Genomic DNA, 26,232 nt, shown 5'->3' on the forward strand with positions numbered 1-26,232 from the left:
AATATGTTCCAAGGAAAATTTTGAGCCATTTTGTATGAATACTTTCCAAGTTGTAGCAGTTTGAATATGAAAAAAACTGACCGGGTGCCGCTCAAGCAAATATAACTTTGTAACGGCTGGATCAAATTGAATGAAATTTTTTACACAACATTTTGATATGCATACTTCACATACAGAAAAATTTTCATTGAAATCGGTTAAGTATCTCTGGCTTTATAATTAAAACAGTAAAAATGTGTGAATCCTCTTTGCATAAAATTTTAAAATTGCAGATCTCAGGGTTCAACAATATATCCGCAAATACTGGACCGATTTTGATGAAAATTTTATGGTACAAGCTACATATAATGTACCATTACTGATCCATAAATCAGCTGTTTTGGTGTACGCAATCAAAAGTTATGAAAAAAAATGTGTGACCAAAATTTGACTTGACTTGACAAAATTTGACAAAATTTGACCACCTAAACAAATATAACTTTGTAACAGCTGGATCAAATTGAACTTTACATTCAGAAAAATTTTCATTGAAATTGGTTCAGTATTTTTGGCTCTATAAATAAAAGAGTAAAAATGTGTTCTTATTTTTTAATCCTGTTTGTACAGAATTTCAAAATTGCAGTTTTTAGGATTCACAATATCTCCGCAAATACTAAACCGATTTTGATGAAAATTGTATGGTATAAGCTACATATAATGTACCATTACTGTTCCAAAAATCAGCTGTTTTGGTGTACGCAGTCTCAAGTTATGAAACAAATTGTGTGACCAAATTTTGACCGTATCACCCTTTATCTGTTATATTTTTGTGTGCATTTTAGTTCAAATATACACAATTCATCATCTGCATGAAAGATGATCTCAAGTGGTATTGTGGAGGTTGAGTTTTTAAATAAATTGTATTGTAATTAATTCACAAATTGTTGACGGTTGTTTTTCGCAAATTTTCGTTGAAGTTTAAAAAGGGCGAAAAAGCTTTAACAAAGACTTCTCTCGATGATTTCTAGTAATCCAGTAAAAACTCACCAAAACTTTTCAGATTATCAAGTACAACAAAGTTTTCACTTCTTGAATATTGTAAAAGTTTTTTTTTGACATGCGTTCATTTACTAGAAATCAAAAAAAAAAAAAGATTTTGTTTACAAAAGTTCTTTCATCCTTATTGAATAAAAGAAAACTAGGAATTACCTACTTTGTATTTCCATTCAAAAGAAGTTGTAACCGTAAGGTTACTGAAAAGCATGGTCGCTAAAATAAGATGGATGTAGCATGGCAAGAAGGATAAAAAACTAGGTTACAAAACTGAGGGGCATAATATTGTCGGGCCGCCACCAAACCGGACTTCGCACAATCAAGTCGCGACGCGACCCAACTCGCGACGTTTTTTAATCATGTCAAAAGTAGTGCGCATCCTTCCCGTTGTTGTCAGCAACACAGCGCACTAGATGCGAAACAGTTGCGACACTTGTAGACTAAGAAAATGGCAATTTTTGATTGAATGTCGGTCTTGATTCCAACCGGATAGACAATATATGCTGTCATCAACATGTTATCAAAAATTGTAATATAATCACATTTTCGGAAAAAAATATATATTTCATAGTTATATGCTACAATCATAGAAAAAGTTACTGTAATTAGCAATACAATAATAAGAATAGATCATAAATGCTTAAGAAAGAAATTAAATTAATAAAACGAACAAACCTAGGGAATCATATAGCATAAATTAGCAGCTGCTTTCGAGAGTACATTGTTTCATGTGTCATGTCAAATGGAGTAGTTAAAATGATAACCGTACGAGAAATACATATTTTATCAATACAAAACAAATATTAGTTCTATCATTAACATACGCAAATGCCCTTCCGATGACGCTCTTTTCGCAGTTCGTTTGAAGCATCCGCCAATGGGTAAGTTTTACACGAGTAGTTGAAATCATAACCATTTCCCATCATTGGAGGACTATCATAATGATCACTTAATGGTAAGTTGGATGTGAGAATCAAATTTTAACACTGTACCGTACACTTTTGAATACATACGTAATATAGTTTTTGATGATATGACGAAATCAGTTTTGATTTTATGAATGAAAATCACTTGCAACACACCTAAATGATACATACGATGAGTATTCTAGAACAGAAAGTTGTCATTTTGTTCGTACTTTGTGAACTTAGAAATTGACTTTCTCTGTTGGCTGTTTTGCTTTAACTTCTTTTTTCTTATTTTGATTAGTGCCTTTATTGGTTTCTATCAGATTGATTTCATTTTTCTTGGGGCACTACTGACTAGATATACATAGTTTCTATTCACTTTTATCGGAAACAAATTCATATGCCGTTTTTTTGCAAACAGTGTGTTTTTTCTGTTAATGAATGTACTGCAGACAGAGCATCAGACTAAAAGAAAAAGGATACATTTTAAGCAATAACTTCAGATAATCAATGGAAGCATTGAATTGTACTGAATGATTGTTAAAAAGAGCTGAGATCCTCAACTTGCAGCAAGCGTTTAAAAATACCACAAACAGATGTACGCAAAACGAATACTTGAAGCGTTATTTGTTTTGATTCATTTTGTGCAGGTTTTGTTAGAAGTGATCACGTAATAACAAGAACGATCGATGCAATAATCGCTTAGTTTTCGAATTTAATCAATTTGGGAGCATATGATTACTAATGGCACTTTGACCCTATCACTTAGAAACGTTATCGTTAGCTTATCCTCTTTCTCTTTTGTCTCGCTGCTCTGTTCCATTCTGATTGGCTTTTTAATAAGTATATTTTTGGGGTTTGCGTTGCTGACAGAAAAAAAAATCCGAATCAGGGAATTGTTTGAGGGAAATATTTGTTTCTACCTGTTCAGTCTCGTTACCAGTAGTGGTGTTAAAATTAAGGTCGAAAATGTCATACATTTTGAATGACTAATGCTGTCCGAACATTGATTTGTACGTGTATTTGTGTTTATCAAAAGTCAACCTATGGAATAAAGATAAAATGCCATGCATAAAGTTGCAGATTACAAAATAGACACGTACATTGTGCTTTTTTTGTTAATGCAACCTTTTCGTTGTAAGCATGTCAAAAATGTACGTGTACATTCTGTGAACTGCTAGTACACACTAACATGTGGGGGAAAAGCTTCAAAAATGTTATGAGCATTTTTTTGCACTAATTGAACAAGTTTTCTGTATCAATATAACTCCTGCATGCTTGCAGGTTAGGCTTTAGCTTTTATTTTAGCATTACAAATCTGGTTAAAAAATGAAATGCAGTAAATTCGCAAAGAACGACAGATGTCCTAGATAGGCCTTGCAGATCTATGTCCTTTGTGTTCATCAATTTGCGGTTAGCCATAAATGTATTCACAATTCTTTCGTGTCTTTGTGAGAACTATATGTTTCGAGCGGTAGCGTAAAATTGGTGCTTTGATTTTTGTTATTCATCTTCGGTTGTTACTCTATCAGATTAGAAACACAGTCTTTGTTGTGGCGAAACGTGGAAAATGAAAATTTGGTCGTAATGAGGCGTGAGGTATTCAGATTTTCTTAAAACATGTCCTTACAATTCGCTCGTGGTTAGTTACGATGGCACAAAAAATGTTTTCAAGTGATTCGAATTTCTGTTTAACGGTAGAACAGTTTAAAAGGTTTGCCTAATATTTGGTTGTTTAGGGACTTATTCTTCATCTCCTTTTATGTACTCGCTTCATGCTTTTAAAACCATATGCAGAGATTCATTAAACTAAGATTTTGAATATTGTTGTGTTTGGAATTTGCTTGTGAGTTTTGTTTGTGATTCTCCAGTTCTTTTCCGCTACTTAATCCTATGTACAAGAGATGTCGGAAGTATTCGAATCTCGTTAAAAGACATCTTCTGTTTTTACATCACAACACATTTTCGTTGGCGCCGTTTGAGCGGTTCTGGTCGAAGTACTGCTCTAACGGCTTCGTCGAATACCTGCTTCAGACCACGCTGAGTCAGTGCCGAACACTCCATGTATTTGACGGCGCGCACTTTGTTAGCTAGTTTTTGACCCTGTTCACGTTTCAGCGCCGACAGTCCTTGCTCAGCAAGCGCACTCAGTGTTTCACGATCCTCGCGTAGATCGATCTTAGTACCTGCAAGAGAAAAAAAAGTATTTCTAATAAGCTAGGCCAGTTTGTTTAGCTTAGGAGGATCATCTTTAGGCCCTTATTTTTTAATTTGTATCCAAAAACTGGATACGCAAACTAGACTTATGAGCCATAATAAAAATAAAATCGATAAAAATGCATTACTTTCGTAAATATTTTTGCTGAAGTATCAAAGATAAAGTATTTAGCTGCTGTTACCACTTGCCTAACAAATGAAGCTATTATTGAAAACGATGAAATTTTTAAAAATGACATCTTACCCCACTTTACCCAAATCAATGTCAGACCCGCAGTAATTCGCGAAACCATGCTCTTCGAAAGCGAGCAGGGTCATGTGTCGGCCATTATGACGGCCATATTTCTATTTTGAGATGCTTGATAGGGGAACCAACATATTTTGGACACGGCAACGCGCCAATATTTTTTGGACACTTACGGCAAAAACAAATGGAAGTGTCCAAAATATATTGGCGTAACGCTGTGTCCAAAATACGTTGGTTCCCCTATTCTTGCTGGAACGAAAAAAAAAAGAAACGGAACACCTAATATTCCTATACCGGTAACCATATTGTCTCCATGAAAACGTAAAAAAAGAATAGCTGTATTGTTCTAGAAAGATAGGGTAAAGGGGTATAATGCGTCCATCCGATGCAGAACGCTTCCTTCATTTTCTATCGATTTAGGCGTTTTTCGCAAATGTGATCAATTACAAATCTTAAATATGGGTCATTCCACGCCAAGTGACCGACCGCTTGCAATCGACCATCACGGATTTGAACCAAATTTGGCTGAAACATTTGTTTAGATGGAAAAAGAAAAAAAAATCCAAATTTTGGTGCCGATCGGATCACCCCTCGGCCCGTGGCAGCACCCCTCGTTTTGGCCGATATGAAAATTATACTCTCTTTCTTTTATTTTTATCATTGAAACGATTGCACCTACACATTTTTGACCTTCGGCTTTTTTAAAGGAAATCGTTCAGGGAATCCAGAAAAAATATTATTTTTTTGGTACAGTGTTGCCAGATATCATATTTTTCAATTTTAAAACTGAAAATCGATTTTTCTCGAAATACGTATATTTTAATTTTAAAAATTTTAATTCCATCGTGTTTATCAGACGTTTTTCTATCGAAAAAGCTTAACTCCCCAAAGTAATTTGCGTCGTTCCTGAAATATAGCGTTTTTAAGAAAAAATATTCATTTTTTTCATATAAAGTATCATACAAAATCAGGTGCAGTTTATAAATTTCGTAAAAAAAACATTGTTCGATGCCATAGAATCACGTTTTGTGCTGATTTGAACAATGTCGAGTATAAAAAGGATTAAAAAAATTGTGACAGTGTTGCCAGTTTACCTTTTTTATTATACCATGAAACCTAAACTTCAAGTGTTTGACAATGTACAGGTTATTCTGAAAATGCGCACCATGTGTGTTGCAAGATGTGTGAACAGGATAAAAACAATACACATCTTCTCTAACGACCCTGCTGTTGACCTTTTCTTCACAGACAAACAGACGTAACACCTAGAAAAATTTTCGCGAAAATCCATCGCCTAGTTCACACTAGGTGAAACGTCTAACGCTTAGAAAAATGATGTGCGCACCTCTGGTTGTGAAAGCTACAACTATAAAGGTTTAAAAAGATCGTGAAAACCGTAGTCGTTGGATTTTTTCCAATGTTACGTCTGTTTGTCTGTGTTTTCTTGTTTATGGTCCTATCTGACAAAATGACCCGATAATTGACAGTTATTGTTAGTTTGATAGTTAGCAAAAAAAAATTGGTTCATTGGAAAAGATGAAGATAAATTGTTAAAATATAAAATGTATCTATTGTGAAATTCATTTTAATTGTCATTTTATTCATTTCAACGATGTTGTAGATGGAAGTGTTTCCACACATGTCATTTTTATTGTAAACATCTAATTTACACAAAAGCTTTCGTAAATAGATAACACCAAATAAAAACAAATGATTTTTGTTTTTCTGTTTACATAACTGTTTTACATAACGAGCACATTTGGCAACACTGCATGAGTATGAGCATAGATGGCAACACAATTCATAACACTAGTTTACAAAATAAAACGAAAGTCGCGAACTTCTGTCAACGACCAAAATTTTTGAAGCTCAATTTAGCACTGATTTCGAAACCGTGCTTCAAAAAAAATTAAGTAGAGCAGTTTTTGAGTTTTAGTTGAATATCGAGTTTTAAATAAATAAATAAATAAATAAATAAATTTACAACTTTTAAAAATATGGAATTCACTAAAATTGAAATATCTTGTGTTTTGTTCAACCAATTTCAAATCTTTTTCCATAAATTAAAAGCTGAATACAATACTATTCGATCATCTGAATGCAGGTTTTGCGTCAGATTGATGAAATTCAAGATATTGGCGAGTTTTAGGGACGATCTCCTTAAATTTTAGCCAAATTCCCAAAAATATATGAAGAAATGTATTTTTTTTTTCAATAAGAAAAAAACAATCTAAAAATTCTTTCTCAACGTTTATTTGACATACCATATGTAGGCGAGTTACAGTAAAAAATTCAGCTCAATCGGAGCATTGATTACGGAGAATGAGATGAATGAAGTGAGCGACGTTGCTTAAAAATAGAACAAAAATCGATTTCAAATCATCAACTTTGTATGGAAAGTCGAAAAAATTTCCGCTCTACTGTAATTTTTTTCCTTCGCGTTTTCGAACTCAGGGCATGATTCTACACCAAAAATGATCATCAGCTTACCGAGTTCAAAAATGCTGTAAACTAGTGTAATTTCTACTCCATGGTTAATCGCAGCGAACGATTGTCGCTTTAGTTTGTGTGTTTGCTTATCAGCGACGACCGCAGCCACTTCGATCACTCACCAGCATTCTTCACCATTCGCCATTCATTCATTCGCTTGCGATCAAAACTGCGACGAACGATAACGAATATCCATGTCAAGCAACTTGCGCATGGCTTTCCACTGGTGATGAGGTTACGTGCTTGATCACGACAATCCGTTTGCTGCATCTTTCTCGATTCGATTCAGCAAAAAGGAGTGAATATGAATGGAGTGAGGCGAATATACCGATCCTTAATATGATACTATACATTGGCGATCTGGGAGTCATCTATAATTGATCGAACAATCGATTTGATTTATCGGAATTAACATTCGCGTACAACCGATCTCTTTTCCATGCAAAAAAGCCTAAGAATAGTAGGCTCTAGGGAGCAAACGCCACTAATCCATTTCACTCAGAAATTTTTGTTCAGTTTTCGCCACGAAGAACAAACAAAAACTCATACCATATGCAATCACATCAATAGACAACACAATACCCAACACTGTTCTTCACTTCTCTGCCTGGGACAATAAAAGACATGATCTATTATTCGGCAATCCAGTAAGAGTAAACGCAATACCCGCACCTATTGTTTGCGTTTCCGCTAAATACTAGCATGCTTGGCAACACTGCCGTAAAAATCAATCAAAAGATATTTTTACAGGGATTTTTATAAGGAGTTGGACCTTCAAATATAAAATAAATATACTGAAGTCTGAGCTATCAGTTGCGCGACGATGCGTAATATCTAATATTATCTAATTCCAAAGGATATCATACTTTATATTTTATCATATTCCATATTTTCAGGTTCAGCTTCTGAAATTAGCTGTGGGTCATTGAATGTAGTTATATCGAAATTACATTTTCAGCACTGTTGCTTATAAATACACTCATCAAATGTTTTCCTGAATATATTTTACGTCGATGTTGCCAAATGTACTAAACCTAAAAAAAAATACTTTTGGCTTGTTAATTAGATTTCATACAAATGTTTTAGTAAAATTAAGATTTCTACAATAAATATAACATATTTGGCAGCACTTCTGTTCAGATAATGTTAAAATATATGAAATTTGTTTAGAATTGATGATCTCAATCTCAGATACATTTTATTAGTTCAACAGGTTATGCTAATCCATTACGATAGACTCATAATTGATGAACTGGCAACACTGTAACATTTTTTAATCCTTTTTATAGTTGATATTTTTCAAACCAACACAAAACGTCTTTGTATGGCATCGAACATTTTTTTTTCGAAATTCATAAACTGCACCTGATTTTATATGATACTTTATATGAAAAAAATGAATATCTTTTCTTAAAAACGCTATATCTCAGAAACGACGCAAATTACTTTGAGGAGTTAAGTTTTTTCGATAGAAAAACGTCTGATAAATACGATGGAATCAAAATTTTTAAAATCAAAATATACGTATTTTGAGAAAAATCGATTTTTAGTTTTAAAATTGAAAAATATGATATCTGGCAACACTGTACCAAAAAAATAATATTTTTTCTGGATTCCCTGAACGATTTCCTTTAAAAAAGCCGAAGGTCGAAAATGTGTAGGTGCAATCGTTTCAATGATAAAAATAAAAGAAAGAGAGGATAATTTTCATATCGGCCAAAACGAGGGGTGCTGCCACGGGCCGAGGGGTGATCCTATCGGCACCAAAATTTGGATTTTTTCTTTTTCCATCTAAACAAATGTTTCAACCAAATTTGGTTCAAATCCGTGATGGTCGGTTGCAAGTTTTCACATTTTCTCGGTCACTTCATATGGAATGACCCATATTCGAATAATTGCCATCAAGCGGACCGTCGATTGGTATATAAATCCAGAAAAATATCAAAAGGTTTGAAAACGAGAGTTTGGACGTAATATTCTGCTTCTCATAAGCTGACTTTAGCTTTTTCGCTCTGTTCGCTTTCATTGTTTTGCAACTTTTGTTCCGTTGAACAGTTGTTGAAAGACCCTCCTACGATAAGCATGTAGTGAAATTATCCACTGGGATAGTTTTGTCACGGGGTTGCGTTTTTCCCTACATGGGGCGTATTGCCCCGGTTGTTTTGAAACGGAAAGATTTGGAACGATTTCGAAATACGTTTTAATGCTTCCATTGCCGCCCCTCCAAAGGCTTAGTTCTCATACAACATTTCACTGACTTTAAGAACGGAAATTTTCAGTGGACAATAGTGCTAGTTCTGTAGGAAATTGATAATGTTATTATAACATGGTCGGGGTTCTGCTAAACCGAACCAAAGACCATTTTTTGAAAAATTGAGTTTTCTTAACCATTAGATGAAGAATATGATGATCTTCTTTTCGTGTAAAAATCCAGTAATTCTGACAGCTCTTCGTGGAGTAAATTCAAAATTTCTGTTTGGCAGAACATACAAAAAATAAAATTGCATCCAACCAGAGTGAACTGTAAACCATTCTATAGAATCAGCGAAATATTTTAGTTTTGGTCCAAATGATGAACATTTCAAGTTTTCCTCATCGCTGTCAGATTTCTAACTTCTAACCGACTCACAGTAACAATCTGTGAGAGAATTTAACACGTAATCAAAAATACGGGTGTTGGAGGATCGATTTGGATTTCGATGGCGTTGATCGCCATTTTTCCAAATCACAGTCAGCCAGACCGAACCAAATCCACTGCATTTAAAAATCAATTTATTCTCAACAATACAAAGATGAACTGGCTTTGAATACATGCGTTATGTTGATACACCTCATACTGATTATTTAACCCAGGAGCCGTCATTGAACAACAAGGATAATAAGAATAATAAAGCTTGAAAAAAATCAAACACTTGGTTCGCTTTGGCTGATCGAAAAATGGCGTTTTCACGAAAACCATGCTTGAGAAGAATGTTTAGAACTTGATTCAGACTTAACAACTGACCTTCAGCTAAGTAAAATGACCTAGAGGTAACGTGCTTGGTTATCACTTAAAGGACCCAAGTTCGAATCTCTTTAATATTTTCGAATTTTTTTTTTTGTCTTAGTTCACTTTGGCAGATCATTTTCATGGTTTTCTTCGACCAGTATAAATTTGAAGTACACAAAATGCTCCATTTTCACATCTCAGGACCTCAGGACATGCAAGGACATCATTTGACATAATTACTCTTGTTCTGTGCCTGCACATGCACCGCCTATAAAAAAAAAACATACACGGTCAGAAAATTCACTCATTTTGGAGCTAAAGTGGGACAACTCAAAATTGAGTAAATTTTTTTTCCAGCGATAGCGCTGGCCCAAGTGCGAAAATATCATCTGTTTAAGCTGTATAATATTCTTGCTGATGTGAAGAATATTATACGGCTTAAACTGTTTGGATTTTTGCACTTGAGCCAGCGCTATCGCTGGAAATGCAATTTACTCATTTTTTGAGCTGTCCCAGTTTAGCTCAGTTTTGTGTGAATCTTACTTATTTTAGAGTAACATTTTCTTAGCGTGTAGATGGGAAGGGCTGAGCTGGGAGGGCTTCCGCCGTTTACATTTCACACTATTTTGAGACCTTTGTGCTACCATACTACGCGTCCTCTCTGATTCATGTAAAGGATTGTGAGTGATATCGATTTGAACTTCATAGACACTGAAAAATCGAGACTTTTTTATCATATTCCGACTGGTTTTCTCTGAAACAAAGAAACACAGTCAGCCACACTGAACTATAAACCATATTCCAATGTTTTTGTTCAGCCAGAGTGAACTGAGTGCAAAGCACTGAGGAATTAAATGGTATTATATCAATGATTTTAAATAATTTACATGTTTTCTTCATCTCTGATGGTTAATAAAGGCTTGTAAGTTACATGTGTGCGAAAAAGTTTCAAATAATCTTAGCTGTTGTTTATTTCTGAGTGGTTGAACTTGAAACTTAATTATCTCGGAATAAACTTTTTGGCGCTTAGTTCGGTTTAGCAGAACCCCGGCCACATAATGAGTAGATGATTTGCTTCGGTGTTCCGAGACATGTGCTCGTTGTTAGGGACAACGAGAAGAAACGGTCGTAGTAGTCGGGAACCATCTAGAAAGGAAGAATTGGCTGAGACGTGGTGACATAAAGACGCTGTTTCAGAGCGCAAGTAATTGAAGAAATAGTTATTTTCTGTAAATAATCTGATCGTGGTTTATTGAATCTTACTTTAGATTCGAGCTAGACCCTACAACCTCCTCGTCGCCAGGTTACTTAAACTTAGGTAAGCTAAAAAAAACAAAGTTGGAACGAAAAGCGAAAAAAAAATGTGCCTGGGCTGGGAGAGTCCACTGAAAGGAGTTGCTTAAATGTGTTGTAATAACTGAAAATGTTCAGTAAACCCCGGACCGGGAGGGTCCACTTTGAGGAAATGCTTAAATGCGGTTACAGAACTGAAGGAATTCAGTAAATCCCGGACCGGGAGGGTCCACTATGAGAAGTTGCTTAAATGCAGTGTAAAAGTCCCGGGCTGGGAGAGTCCACTGTGGTGATTTGCTTAAATGCGGTAATCACTGAAGGAATTCAGTAAATCCCGGACCGGGAGGGTCCACTATGTGAAATAAAATGCTTAAATGCGATGCCATAACTGTGGAGCTTGGAATTATTGTGGACAAGCGGGTGCCCCCAGGAAGTAACTGGTGTTTATCTTTTGACGTTCGGGAAGTGATGACGCGACGACCGTTTGCGCGCCTACTAGATTGCTTGATGTGCATTTGGCAGACCATGTGCTACCAGCGTTCAACGGAAGGCTAGTCGAACAACAATGCACATTCAATACCACACATCCTCCCTCTTCTCAGGAATGAATATAGTAACAGAAGCTTTCAAGCTCCGATACTACATCGTTTTCAATTTCTTTTCGTTAATTTTAATCATCAGTCTTTGCCGCAGTTGATCATGTTTTTATGTTGTTGCTGTTTTGTTCAATTTGTATTAGCAGAATCGATAATCGATGAGCACTGAGCGGTAATATTGTCGAACCGCCACTTAGCTGGACATCGTACAACTGAGTCACGACACCACCCTGTTCAAGATTTTTTTTCTGATCATGGTGGAAGGTGTGTGCATCCTTCGCATTTTATTCAGCAACACGGATGATTCATCACGTTGAACTTGCAAAGCTTAGGTACTAAACAAATATTAAATTTTGCTATTTATGACTACATACCAAACCAAAATGTGCAATACGAGTCTCACAGTTCTTCCCTTAGAAGTATCTTCTGCATGTATTATTCTTAAACTGCAGCATCTTCTACATATGCCATACCATCTATTTCCTTCAGTCAGATTCTAATGGAACAACAATTATACAACAAACTAAAAAGCAGAAGTTCCAACATCAGACCATATGATAGATCAATTCACCATGATAAAGAATTTCTTATAAAAGTAAGGGTGCGGTCATCCGGACACGCTGTGGACTGTTTTTACTGTCGCCATGAGACCGAGTTTCTTACAAAAGTAAGGGTGCGGTCATCCGGACACGCTGTGGACTGTTTCTACAGTCGCCATGAGACAGAGTTTCCTACAAAAGTAAGGATGCGGTCATCCGGACACGCTGTGGACTGTTTTTACTGTCGCCATGAGACAGAGTTTCTTACAAAAGTAAGGGTGCGGTCATCCGGACACGCTGTGGACTGTTTTTACTGTCGCCATGAGACAGAGTTTCTTACGAAAGTAAGGGTGCGGTCATCCGGACACGCTGTGGACTGTTTCTACTGTCGCCATGAGACAGAGTTTCCTACAAAAGTAAGGGTGCGGTCATCCGGACACGCTGTGGACTGTTTTTACTGTCGCCATGAGACAGAGTTTCTTACAAAAGTAAGGATGCGGTCATCCGGACACGCGGTGGACTGTTTTTACTGTCGCCATGAGACAGAGTTTCTTACAAAAGTAAAGGTGCGGTCATCCGGACGCGCTGTGGACTGATTTTACTGTCGCCATGGGACAGAGTTTCTTACAAAAGTAAGGGTGCGGTCATCCGGACGCGCTGTGGACTGTTTCTACTGTCGCCATGAGACAGAGTTTCCTACAAAAGTAAGGGTGCGGTCATCCGGACACGCTGTGGACTGTTTTTACTGTCGCCATGAGACCGAGTTTCTTACAAAAGTAAGGGTGCGGTCATCCGGACACGCTGTGGACTGTTTCTACTGTCGCCATGAGACAGAGTTTCCTACAAAAGTAAGGGTGCGGTCATCCGGACACGCTGTGGACTGTTTTTACTGTCGCCATGAGACAGAGTTTCTTACAAAAGTAAGGGTGCGGTCATCCGGACACGCTGTGGACTGTTTCTACTGTCGCCATGAGACAGAGTTTCTTACAAAAGTAAGGATGCGGTCATCCGGACACGCGGTGGACTGTTTTTACTGTCGCCATGAGACAGAGTTTCTTACAAAAGTAAGGGTGCGGTCATCCGGACACGCTGTGGACTGTTTTTACTGTCGCCATGAGACCGAGTTTCTTACAAAAGTAAGGGTGCGGTCATCCGGACACGCTGTGGACTGTTTCTACTGTCGCCATGAGACAGAGTTTCCTACAAAAGTAAGGGTGCGGTCATCCGGACACGCTGTGGACTGTTTTTACTGTCGCCATGAGACAGAGTTTCTTACAAAAGTAAGGGTGCGGTCATCCGGACACGCTGTGGACTGTTTTTACTGTCGCCATGAGACAGAGTTTCTTACAAAAGTAAGGATGCGGTCATCCGGACACGCGGTGGACTGTTTTTACTGTCGCCATGAGACAGAGTTTCTTACAAAAGTAAGGGTGTGGTCATCCGGACACGCTGTGGACTGTTTTTACTGTCGCCATGAGACAGAGTTTCTTACAAAAGTAAGGGTGCGGTCATCCGGACACGCTGTGGACTGATTTTACTATCGCCATGGGACAGAGTTTCTTACAAAAGTAAGGGTGCGGTCATCCGGACACGCTGTGGACTGTTTTCACAGTCGCCATGAGACAGAGTTTCTAACAAAAGTAAGGGTGCGGTCATCCGGACGCGCTGTGGACTGAATTTCAAACCAAAGGTTTTTTCCGCATTACTAAACATGGTCACGCAACTAAGACTACCATTAACAGTTCAATTATGAAAATGAGCTGAAAAACCGCTACGCTTCTTACGTTAGAATAAATACATCGCGATATACTGATATACACTATGTACATGGCTGTTGCATCTACCAAACTACAAACATTTCAACTTCATACCAACTTTCCAACTTCCCGGACATAGCGATACGAGTAAAATAACACTCAGCCAAACACTCAGCTGACTTTCGAGACCATAATGTTTCGATGTGTAGGATTTTTTTTACTCGCAAGATGCGTCATGATCGTGGTCATGATGAAACCTTTTCCATTACTGCATGAACGTCAATCAGATTCTAGTTATATAGTGGGTTTAGAAAATCCACTTCGACAGCATGAACATTATAGGGGCAGTCAAATTGTCGAAAATATATCCACATTTTTTATACTGATTTTCAGCTATTTATTCATATTAAGAGAAAAGCAACTATTGCAGCTACTGCACTCTGCACACCTAAAATATCAAATAAAGACACAGTTTGATACGTATGTAAATGAAACCGCTTTTTTAAACTTATACACCGAATCGCTGGCCCTGCAGTAAATATCAAATAAACAGGAAATATCCCGAAGTTGGTGACACTACAATAAATAGTTTTAAATTGTTTTTTTTTATGTCGTGTTCAATCCCACAGTCATGTTTAATTATTGCAATCTTTTATCCTAAAACAAATTTCTGTTATATTCATCTCGACAAGACAACAGACGCAACGTAAGTCGTACAACTCTTTTTTTTTACTGTCGTAAAACGCTTGTAGGTACAAACTTACAGAACTGATTCAACTGATAAGCAAATCAAATGTTGTCATGGAAAAACGCAGAAATGCATAAGAAAACTACAATTCCGGATGAAACTCTTTGCGTAAAACATACATGCAAGATCTTCTCTTGAGAAAAAATCGCAAAATCTCAGATTTTCAAATCTTTTGCTTAAGAATTCACATAGACTACATTTTTTTGCATCGAAATCATGCATGAGGTGAATGTTTAGCTTGCTCTTTGTAATTTTTTTTTCTTTTTGCTACTGTCTTTTGGCACGGCTAAGACCTATGCAGATCCATCTCGTCAGTTTTGATGTTTTAATTACAAAAATGTTGGTTTCTTGTTTTTTTTCTACTACAAAATATTGACGATTATCTCAAACCAGAACAAATTGTTCTATTTTCGCGTCACAATGCTTTTGAGCGATCTAGGATGGTCTCTAGTGCATACAAATGATCAAACTACTCAATGTTATTTTACATTGCTAAGCGTACCTTGCAGCGATTTTAGGCAGGCTAAGCATCGCTAAAATGACCACGCTACGGGACCCAAAAGTACATAAATCAAGCACACTTTTTGAAATGATTCAACCGACAATAAAACATTCGTTTAAGGAGAGCAATCTCTAGACAATTATCTAAACTCACCACTGCCTAGGCCGTGTGCTCTAGGCATCCGATCTTCCGGAACACTTTACATTTTCACTCACTTTTTCCACACTCACGGCAGGAAAACTAAACCACACTAAAAAAAACGAGCACTGTCATCCGGGTCTGCACCCGCTTGCCATCATCTAGAAGATTCACTATTCTCCTGGCAGGATCGCCAAATGTGGAGCTTGGAATTATTGTGGACAAGCGGGTGCCCCCAGGAAGTAACTGGTGTTTATCTTTTGACGTTCGGGAAGTGATGACGCGACGACCGTTTGCGCGCCTACTAGATTGCTTGATGTGCATTTGGCAGACCATGTGCTACCAGCGTTCAACGGAAGGCTAGTCGAACAACAATGCACATTCAATACCACACAATAACTAAAAGAGGCAGTACAACCCGGACCGGGAGGGTCTAATCAAGTTGAAAAAAAAAAAATGCATGTTGGCAGCGCTTGGGCTGGGAGAGTCCACTTACTTGAAGGCTCAAAGAAAACGAACAGGGAGGATCCACTGATTTGCTGCATGTTGGTAGAGCCTAAACTGGGAGAGTTCACTTAACCCTCGAGCGATCGCGCTGTTGTATTTTGTACAACACGATGAAAAAAATCTCGTTTTTTGTACTCGGCATTAGCGTGGTGTTGACGGTGGTTGCCAATCGCGCGAGTTTAGGGAAGGTTAAAATCGTATTGAATTATGTTGAATTTGAAGCATAATTGTCAAGAACTGGGAGAATTCAAAAGAAAAAAAAATGAAAATGTAAGGAAACGTTTGTTTACGAAAGCGTCTTTTGTTTGCATATTGAAGTGGTGCAGTATGTTGCCTAGGACACCATTGTACTACGTGCCTACTATGATGGAATTTAAAGCTCAAATTCGAATGTGATCTAATGCACTGTAGCTATTTATGAGTGATCTGGAATATGCAGACTGTTATTCATTTATAATGCTCAGTCAGTCAGCATTCGTGGGTTGTTGTTCGCGATTCGCGTAAATGTGAAAGATATGAATTTTAATTTTACTTATTATTGCTTTCAAGGGCTGTATGCGATCTTCGCAATATATGGATTTTAGAATGTTCTAAGAGCTGAAACAATCATCCATATCAGCCAGCTTACAGGAAAGTGGTAAGGTAGACGAAGATGAACGTTCCACTCAGTAACAGCTTAAACATCAGAGGTTGGACTGAAGTATGACAATTTAATTCGAAAAAAAAACTGCTACATGAGAAAAAAAGAAAAGAAATTCGGGGAGCACTATGATTCAAACGAAAGCGGAAATGGAATGAATGAAGAAAACAATACAAGGTTACACATAAAATATAAATACAGATTTTTCCAATGAGAAGTGCATTTTAACGCGAATAGAAAGAAGTATCGGAGGAATCAGGGAAGCAGTATAGAAACAATATAAGTTACCTCAAACTAGCTACATGGGCAAATCAGGGCAACAGTATAAAGAAGTTTGTGAAATACGGGTAGACTTGTTTGCAATTCGCGGAGAAAATGGCCAGCCCTATAATACTGTAGATAGATCGTACTGGAAATAAAAGACCAATAATCAGAAAGAGATTTTGTTACGAAGCGTTTTACAATAAATACTTCAGGGGTATGCACTAAACAGATTAAATAACTGCGTAAGCCATGATTATTTGATTATTGATATGTTTCATGAAAATTCTCTTGAAATAATCAAAGTTTGCCTTGGCGATTGCGACGTTTAATCAGTTTAATCAGTTTACGCTTTTGAGTGAATCTCCTATTTATTTTACACTTATGGAATAAAAAAGCAAAAGAAGGATTGTAGGAAATTGATAATGTTATTATAACATAATGAGTAGATGATTTGCTTCGGTGTTCCGAAACATGTGCTCGTTGTTAGGGACAACGAGAAGAAACGGTCGTAGTAGTCGGGAACCATCTAGAAAGGAAGAATTGGCTGAGACGTGGTGACATAAAGACGCTGTTTCAGAGCGCAAGTAATTGAAGAAATAGTTATTTTCTGTAAATAATCTGATCGTGGTTTATTGAATCTTACTTTGGATTCGAGCTAGACCCTACAAGTTCCATAGATAGTGCCGTTTCTGCTTGAAGAGGGGTATATTATACCGGTTTACTCTACAGCATTTTTAGGCGCAACTTAGCTCACATGGAAAAAAGTTATTTTTAATCTTATCAGGATTGCAAAGGTATAAACAATCATACGCCTCCACATATTTCAGGACTTCTTTGAAAATTTGCTGTTGAAAACGAAATCATCAGAAAATCTAACGGACTGGCAAGTAAACCGGACGTTGTCAATTGACATTCGGAAATCAAAACAAATTCCCTGTAAGGCTTCTAGAAGGGATATTTATGAGTCAAGCTTTGGCATTTACCAATAATCTGGTCATTTTCATTATAAAGTCAGAATATTTAAAACTTTGCTGTCTCCTTTACAGGTCACAGATTCAAAATGGAGATAACATACAATATACCTAATGGTATCCAGGAACATGATACTGCAGGTTTCTTTGGATTTCTACTACATTTCCATCTTCAAATTCACACAGAATTCTTTCCAAGATGTCTCTCGGAGCTCTTTCTTGATTTATCTAGTAATATTTCCTGGAGGTTTGCCGGAGTTTCACCCAAAATTCCATTCGGTCTTTCCGATGTTTTGCGTTGTTCCTACCGATACTTTTGTAAATTTATCTGGGATTGCAACCAGAGTTCCATATAGGACTTTTGCAGGAGTTTTCCATGGGGTTTCTGCAAGAGGAGTTCCAGGGTCCATGGATCTCCAGTTAGCCTTGTGGTTAAGGTTATGGATCGCCAATCCGGAGACGGCGGGTTCGATTCCCGTTCCGGTCGGGAAGATTTTCTCGACTCCCTGAGCATTGTGTATCATTATGCTTGCCTCGCAAGATACAAATTCATGCAATGGCTGGCAAAGAAAGCCTTCCAATTAATAACTGTGGAAGTGCTCAAAGAACACTAAGTTGGAGAGAGGCAGGCCAAGTTCCAGTGGGAACGTAGAGCCATACAGAAGAAGAAGAAGAAGAAGAAGAAGAAGAAGTGTTCCAGGAAATTCGTCCACAGGATTCCCTAATATTCCAGAGATCCGTTTCGCTTGCCAAGTTACGAGAGCCGTTGTCAGCTGATCCACCTGGAATTATTATCGTCCCGTAGAGATACAGCTAAGACTCTGATGATCCCAGATATTCTGCAGGGACACATTGACTGTCCCGCTATTCTGGGACAAATCGACATTAATGTTCAACCTCGTGCTCTTCGCCACAACTATATGCTGCGGTCACCGTTGAACCGAACGAGCTACAGCATGTTTGGGAGTGCAAATGGGTTACAGCGTAATTTTAATAGAGTTTGCTCATTGTTCGCTTCAATGTTTCTCGTCAAATACCTCGCCGAAGATTTAGTTTGTTTATGTTTATTTTTTGTTTGACTGTAAGTGAAGTCTTTCTGTTGTTAATATTTAAGTTTTATATTTGACTGTGATTCCTTAGATTTATAATATTAAACTTTAGATTTAAGAAACATCATTGGGACTTAGCTTGTTGATTGGACAAATAAATAAATAGATCCCCGGGTGGTTCTTTCTTGAGATCAAAAAGTACTCCCAAAGATTCTTTAGATATTTCCGTGGGGGTTCAGTGGGGTTTCCGTAATTGCTCTTGGAGTGTCTCGCACAGTTTCTTCCGTAATTCTCCGGGAATATGTCTTAAACGTTTCCATAGTTTAGCCGGAAATTCCTCTATATATTAAATTAAGACTAAACTGGATGTTTTTTCTGGTAATATCTCTGAATTCCCACTTTTTCTCTAGATTTCTTCAGAAATTCCTCTGATTGTTTTTCCATTGTCTGTTGTCGGAGATTCCATCAGGATTCCTTCTGATATTTCTCCGACAATTTCTTACAAGGGATTTTGTAGGTTATCCCAGGAGGTACTCGACTTAAAGTTCCTGGACGATCCAAGATAAGTGCAGAAAAACTCTGGGAGATATCATGGGAGCAGCACTGAAAGTAATCTCTTGAGAGAAGTTCCGGGAGAAACGATAAAGAAAAATCCCGCGGTAAGCCCTAGACGACATCGCACGATAATTCCTTGAAGAAATTACGAGAGGAACTGTGGAAGAAATCTCGTGAGGGAGTAAAACCGAAAAATAAACCTGGGAAGAAATCATGGAAAGGACAGCAGAAAAAAGCCCAGAAATTACTCCTGTAAAAACTTTGGGAGAAATTCTTTGAAATTCTCTAAGATAATTTAGTTTGCCTAAGTTATAACTTTTTTTTACAGGAGTTGGTACCATACCAAAGGTTTTAATCATTCAACGCTTACAGCGCCAGCTAGTGGCAAACATTATAAAACATTAAAAACATAATAATTCCTGCATACAATTGGCCAAGTTTCCCCATACAAACTTCAAACTCATTGGGCGCCCCTTTGGGCTTAATCGATTTCGCTCAAAGTTGGAAGACAGCTTCTGGTAGTCCGAAACAACTTATGTAGGAGGTAAAACTTGACATTTTCTATTTTTTGTTATTCATATAAATGTGGGCCACCCTAAACACGAGTGATAAGTTTCTGACGAATTTCTAATGAGAACCTCAACGAAGCCCTCTTTTTACCCTCTGTATAATAACTTTTGTGTGTTTTGAAAGACGTTTTTCCAAGAGATTTCTGGAGAAATATATGTCAAAATCCCCTAAAATATCCGTGGCTGCTTCGCTTTCAGAACTTTGGTATATTTCTGAATTCTGACAAGGTATGGGATGAATTTCTTCTTGGTTATCTGGACAACTCATGAGCTCTGAAGAAGATTTCTTTGAAATCATTAACACGTTCTGAAATCCTGGAGAACCTTTCTTGAGATCATTGGTAGATACCTTCCCTCAGTGGCTTAGCCAGAAATTTGCTCTGGAAGGGGTTTTTGAAGATCAATGATACCTTTTTTGCTTTTTGATCATCACATTTTGAAAACAACAATGTTTAATGAAAGCATATACAATACATTCGATGTTTGCCGTAGCGTCAAAATAACTGCGCAGCCAAAGCCAAGAAGCTTTTATACTAAAAATTTGTTCCACAAATTGTGGCTGTGGGAGGGGGGGGTCTTTTAATCCTAAACACCCCCCTCCTGGCTACGCCAGTGCTTTCCCTTCGTACGCAGTGTTACTAGTTTGATTGGTTTTTGGGGGTGAACTTCCCAAGCAACACACATGTTATATAACAGTCACGGCAGCGCAATTTTTGGTTGTATAGAAGTTTATTTTACGTAATTCTAACACAATGTTGAAATAACTTCGAATTAACTTCTATACAACCAAAACTTGCGCTGTCGTTACTTTTATATAACATGTGTGTTGCTTGGGTTGAGAATCATAGTATTACCAAATACGAACCGACAATTACACCAATAATTCTTAACCCGAGCAGAGGAGAATAGCAAGTTAATAACTACGAAATCACATAACCTGTTTTTATATCTTGTTTTGTTATTATTAAATTATCAAGGCATAGCTTTACCATAACAAATGTTGTTGGACAATCTCATTTTGTTATGATAAAGCTATTTATATACAATAACTAAATTACATTTAAATAACATGTTTTGTTGAAGTACAAGTTCAGTTATTGTTGTACTATTGGTCAACTTATCAGCAATAGCGCAACAGTAACAAGTTTTGAAATCACAGCAACAATTCGACAATTATGACCTGTACCTTTGTGTTGTTCCATTTTTGTATTCAGTTAAAAGGGAAATTCCTGAACGACTCCTTTTAAGAATTCCATAAATAATTTTCGGATAAGTACTTGGAAGTTCTGGAGGAACCTTCCGATAAATCCCTGGAGAAGTCTTCAAGAGAACTGCTGGCGCAATTTTCTTAGAAATTCCGAAGTTATTTCTTCTGAGCAATTATTAGGATTCTTGGCAGAATCTTTTGAAAAAACTCCTGGAGAATTCTCCGGAAAAACTCATGGTAAAATCCTCAAAGAAATTGTCAGAGAAATCTTAAGATGAATTTCAGGACTATTGACCACAGGAAATTCTGAAAAAAAACCCTTGAAGGGATTCTATGCAGGATTCTGGAGGAATTTCTAGAGGAGTCTTTGAAAATCAATGAAAGATTCCGTCAAAGAACTCTCGGAAGATTTTTGGAAAAGTTTATGATCAAATCTGTCGACAAATTTGTGGAAGAATTTTATGACAAAGTCATTTGATAAACATAAAAGGAGTTTTTGACGAAATCCTTAGCGAAATAAATAGAGGAATTTTAGAAAAACAAAAAATGCAAAAATTTCTGGTGAAAGTCCTGTAGGAATCATCAGAGGAAGTTAAGGAGAAATTATAGCAAAATTTTCGGAGGAATTCTTGTACAATCCAGGAGGAATATTCGACATAATTCTTGAATCCAGGGAAAAATCAAAACAATTTTTCCAGAAAAAATGTAATAATCTGGAAAAATCCCAAAAAAAATTTCTGCAAAACTTTTGAGCATTCTAAAATTTTTCACTTTCTATGCTGTGAAAAAATACAAAGGTCACACGTGCTCCGAAAACAATTAAAGCAATAAGTAATAACAGTTTATAAATTACAGGTGGAAATCGAAGCTCGTCGTTTTTGATAATATAGAAATTACTAAAGTTCGAATATATTGCTACTTCAAATCTCTTAGAATGAATTTAAAGCTGAATATAATATTTTTCGATCATTTGAAAATATTTCTTGCGTCAGAGTGATGAACCTCATGTTATTGGCGGGTTTGTGAGACAAAGCGAAAGAATTTATTTAATTTATATAATATATTATACTTATAAGTATTATAACTTATTTAGTAACGAGTTTGCTATCATAGCAAATTGTGCTCTCAGATTATTATCAATAATTATCAACATATTAATATCAAAATTTGTTATTGAAATGTGTTCCGAATTCACTGTTATTAAGTTGTTATTGAAACTAACAAAACAAGTTATTGAAATGGTTTTCCAGGAACATTGTTTTGTTATGGAATTTGTTATTTTGCCGCTTATGACAGACAAGTTTATAACACAATATGTTATGGAAATAACTTAAAAATAATCGATTTTATTATTCAGTTATTTTGCCCAAATAACACAGCTCCTTATGCTGTTGTTATTCCCTTCTGCTCGGGAAACGAGTTGGACAAAGCTGCTTAAGTTTTATAATTTTAACGTAACGTTTAAACGTAAAACTTTATTCGGTACAGTAATTCATAGACTGTGACAAAAACAGACCAATAATTATGTAGATAAAACTATGATTGTACAAAATTCTATTGATTTAAGTAACAACCAAAAATATTGGAACAATTATGATGAAATTTTGCACGAAAGAAAAGCTTCCACTTACGTGTTTAGGTCAATTTTTTGACAAATTCTACCGATAATCTGTACACATATATAGGCTAAAACTCTGAAATTAGTTTTAGCCGCATGTTAGTGCCTAGATTATTTTCAAAAAATGTTAATACATAACTCCCTATACTGATGTTTTCTGGATTGATAAACTATTTGTGCCTTCTATTTCTGGAGAAACTTTGTTTAAGGGCATATAAGCATTGGTAAAGAATGATTTTGTACGTCGCTGCTGAACCTCCATTAACTTATCCGCACAAACTAAGAAAGAGAAAACATCGATCTTTCGGATAATGCTGTGCATTTGCGTGGGCAAGTTGTTGTTCTACGGATCATTTTCATAAAAAGGCACAAGACCCCTGGGTACCTTTCAAATATTACTACAAAATTTAGTTGTAATGATAAACCTCTTACTCACCAACAAGAATGATTGGTGCATCGGGGCAGTGATGTTTGATTTCTGGATACCATTTGGAAGTAACATTTTCAAACGAAGATGGGCTGGCAACGCTAAAGCATATGAGAAACACATCCGTTTGAGGATACGACAAAGGTCGTAACCGATCGTAATCTTCCTGACCAGCTGTATCCCATAGTCCGAGGGAAACTTGCACTCCATCCACTACCATCGGAGCAGAGTAGTTGTCAAATCTGCAAAATAAAAAGTAGTTATAAAATGACACGGGAATCAGTGTGACCATTCAAGCGCGCTATTTGCGCTGTGCTCTCTCGAGCATACCAATATCTGAAACTTACACCGTGGGAACGTACTCGCCGGGAAAACTGTCGGTTGTATACGAGATGAGCATACATGTCTTTCCCACCGTACCGTCGCCGACAACAACGCATTTAATGGGTCTTCCTGAAGCCATCTGGGGAATGAAAATGAAACGATGTAAGATATTTCCTAATCACTTATACCGACATCCTACACTCAAAGGCCGAAACTGATTGAGCAATAAATCGATTCCAAAAAAAGCGAAAGTTCTATTTTTACAAGTAATCCTAAATTAGATGCATCAGTTCGAAAGATTTTGCTTTCTGCTGGTCAAATGCATATGATACCGGGTCGCAATACATTTTCTCATTTTAATGGATGGAAATACGCCTCGAAAAAAGGAAATTTCAATTAATCTTTCTCGCTTTCAGTCAATTAAGCGTTGCGAGCATTGTATGTGGAAAAGTGCAATTTCGCCTTTCAAATGATTCATGACTAGCTTAATCGCGATATGCTTTGGACGGCAATACGAACTGTTCTAGTGTATGGGCAAAGGTATCATTCGACACTTATTAACAGAGTACATTAGAGGCAACTAGGCTATTAAAAGGCTATTCCCCAACACCGCTTGAGTCATGTTTTTCAATGAAGATGGTTTTCACTTTCTTTCTTTCTTTCACATTCTCCACTTCACTGGACGACGGTGAGGTGAAGAACGAACAAAAATGCACTGACAACGCCTGGTTTCTACGCGAACTTAAACTAGCGACGATTCTCCGCCTCTGGATACTTACACTTTCCGGAAGTTATGTGTTACAAACAAATTGACAAATAATAAACACTTTAAAACAAATGCAATAGTCTTATTTGTTCAATTACTTGAGGTCATCGGGATAAATCAAATGCTCCCGAAAAATGTTGATCACTTCACCACCACTTCAGTTCCGCAAAAGCAGCTGTATGTATGTGAGGCGTATGGAAGCAGCAAATGTCAATTTGGTGCCGAGGCGTACAGTGCTGCGCTAGCGCAGTGTAACGGGCGTTTCGAGAAACTTGATTTGCGGTGATTCAAGGCAGTTCAACATATAGGAGTAATGTAGTAAAATGTGCAAGGAGTGTGAGTGCATTCGTGACGTAATGATTTTTTTTAATAGATTGTATTCGAAGACTTTACATATATATTATACAATTGAAGAAAAATGTTAAATTCTTTAATAATCTATAGGATTCGCAGTATTGATGCAGTTACACGGTGTGTTTAAGGTGACCTTTATTAGCATACATGCACTGAAAATAAACCGGCTGTTTTTTTTTCGAAATTTTTTATTTTTATTTTGAGTCGAGGCAAAAAATCTTTAGGCTTACTTTCTTACTACTCTTACTTACTCATTATGAGGTCCCAGCTTCCTCCAGAAGAACCCTAATATCTCCAAAATACTCGAAAACCCACTATAAAGTCCTAACGTTTCCAGAACTCCCAATTTCCTCCATATTGATTGAATACATAAACATTCGTTGAATGCCTCCAATTTTCTTCATCGCCTAAAATATTTACCCATATATCTCTTAACCCTTTAACACCCAGGGTGTCTCACAATTTAAATCTTTTAATGATTTTGTTATCAAAGGTCCAGTTCCAATGAAATAAGCATGATTTGACGAAAAAAATTGAAGTCTATGGTGTAGTTCCAAAAAAATTTTTCATTGTAGGTCCTCAATATCTGATAATTTTCTCAAGTTCTATCTCAGCACAACTTCTACCCTATCGTTATATTCTGATCCGTATAGATACAATGCAGCTCTAAACAAGTGAGGGAAATGATAACTACTCAAAAATAATAGAAAATGGACTTATGAATTGGGACAGAAAACTAATTCGATAAACGCCTAAAAGTATGCATGGCCCTAGTAATTTCATGTTTTTTCAACATTTCTCAAATTCAATTTTCTAAAACAAATCAAATAAAGAGTGCTCACTATGTGCATAACTAAACGTTAAAATACTGCATAAGTTAGATTTTACACAGATAATGATTTCTGATAATGGGGGGAGGGAGTTGATCAATCAGAATTGATCATCTCACCATACAAAAATCCAGTTTACTACTTTCAATCTAGTACTTCACTGATTGCGTCCTATAGGTCAGATCGGTGAAGTACTAGATTTGTAGTAATGAGCTGAATTTTAGTATGGTGAGAAGGTCAATTCTCCGTTTCTGCAATGAAATGGTGTAAAAAGCGTGGGTATTATGATTCCTTGCTTAATTTGATCCCGTTTGAGCAAAACTTTGGATAACTATGTTGTTTATGTTACCAGAATGGAGAAAACAACAACACTGTTGCCCAAAGATTTGCTCAAACAGGATCAAATTAGGCAAGGAATCATAATACCTACACTTTTTGCACCATTTCATTGCAGAAACGGAGAATTGACCTTCTCGCCATACTAAAATTCAGCTCATTACTTCAAATCTAGTACTACACCGAACGTGCTCCATTCCACTGAAAATTTGCATCTTTTGACAGATACGTATTTGACCTCAACTATAATAAGGTCGCCTTCAGAGTCTCGTACTTACAGGTATTCCACTAACATGCCCAGGTTCATCATCATTCCATGTTTTGATATAAAATCTAAACTAGATATACTCTACACGGCT

General features: G+C 36.8%; 1 protein-coding gene across 2 annotated transcripts; it reads right to left on the minus strand.

Annotated features, from left to right (window-relative positions):
• Nucleotides 1–1,570: 1,570 nt before the first annotated feature.
• Nucleotides 1,571–24,539, minus strand: LOC109419263 (ras-related C3 botulinum toxin substrate 1). Of its 2 annotated transcripts, none has more exons than XM_029852131.2 (4): nt 24,367–24,539; nt 23,611–23,726; nt 23,273–23,505; nt 1,571–4,126 (listed from the first exon to the last, which is right to left on the minus strand). In XM_029852131.2, the coding sequence occupies exons 2-4, from the start codon at nt 23,724–23,726 to the stop codon at nt 3,888–3,890; spliced, it is 588 nt and encodes a 195-aa protein (XP_029707991.1). In that variant the 5' UTR covers nt 24,367–24,539; the 3' UTR covers nt 1,571–3,887. The 2 variants fall into 2 exon arrangements, with proteins under 2 accessions (XP_029707991.1, XP_029707992.1); XM_029852132.2 differs by lacking the exon at nt 24,367–24,539 and adding an exon at nt 23,787–24,089.
• Between the last annotated feature and the right edge of the window lie 1,693 nt (nt 24,540–26,232).

Source organism: Aedes albopictus, chromosome 1 (assembly GCF_035046485.1).
Source record: "Aedes albopictus strain Foshan chromosome 1, AalbF5, whole genome shotgun sequence".
Classification (NCBI taxonomy): domain Eukaryota; kingdom Metazoa; phylum Arthropoda; class Insecta; order Diptera; family Culicidae; genus Aedes; species Aedes albopictus.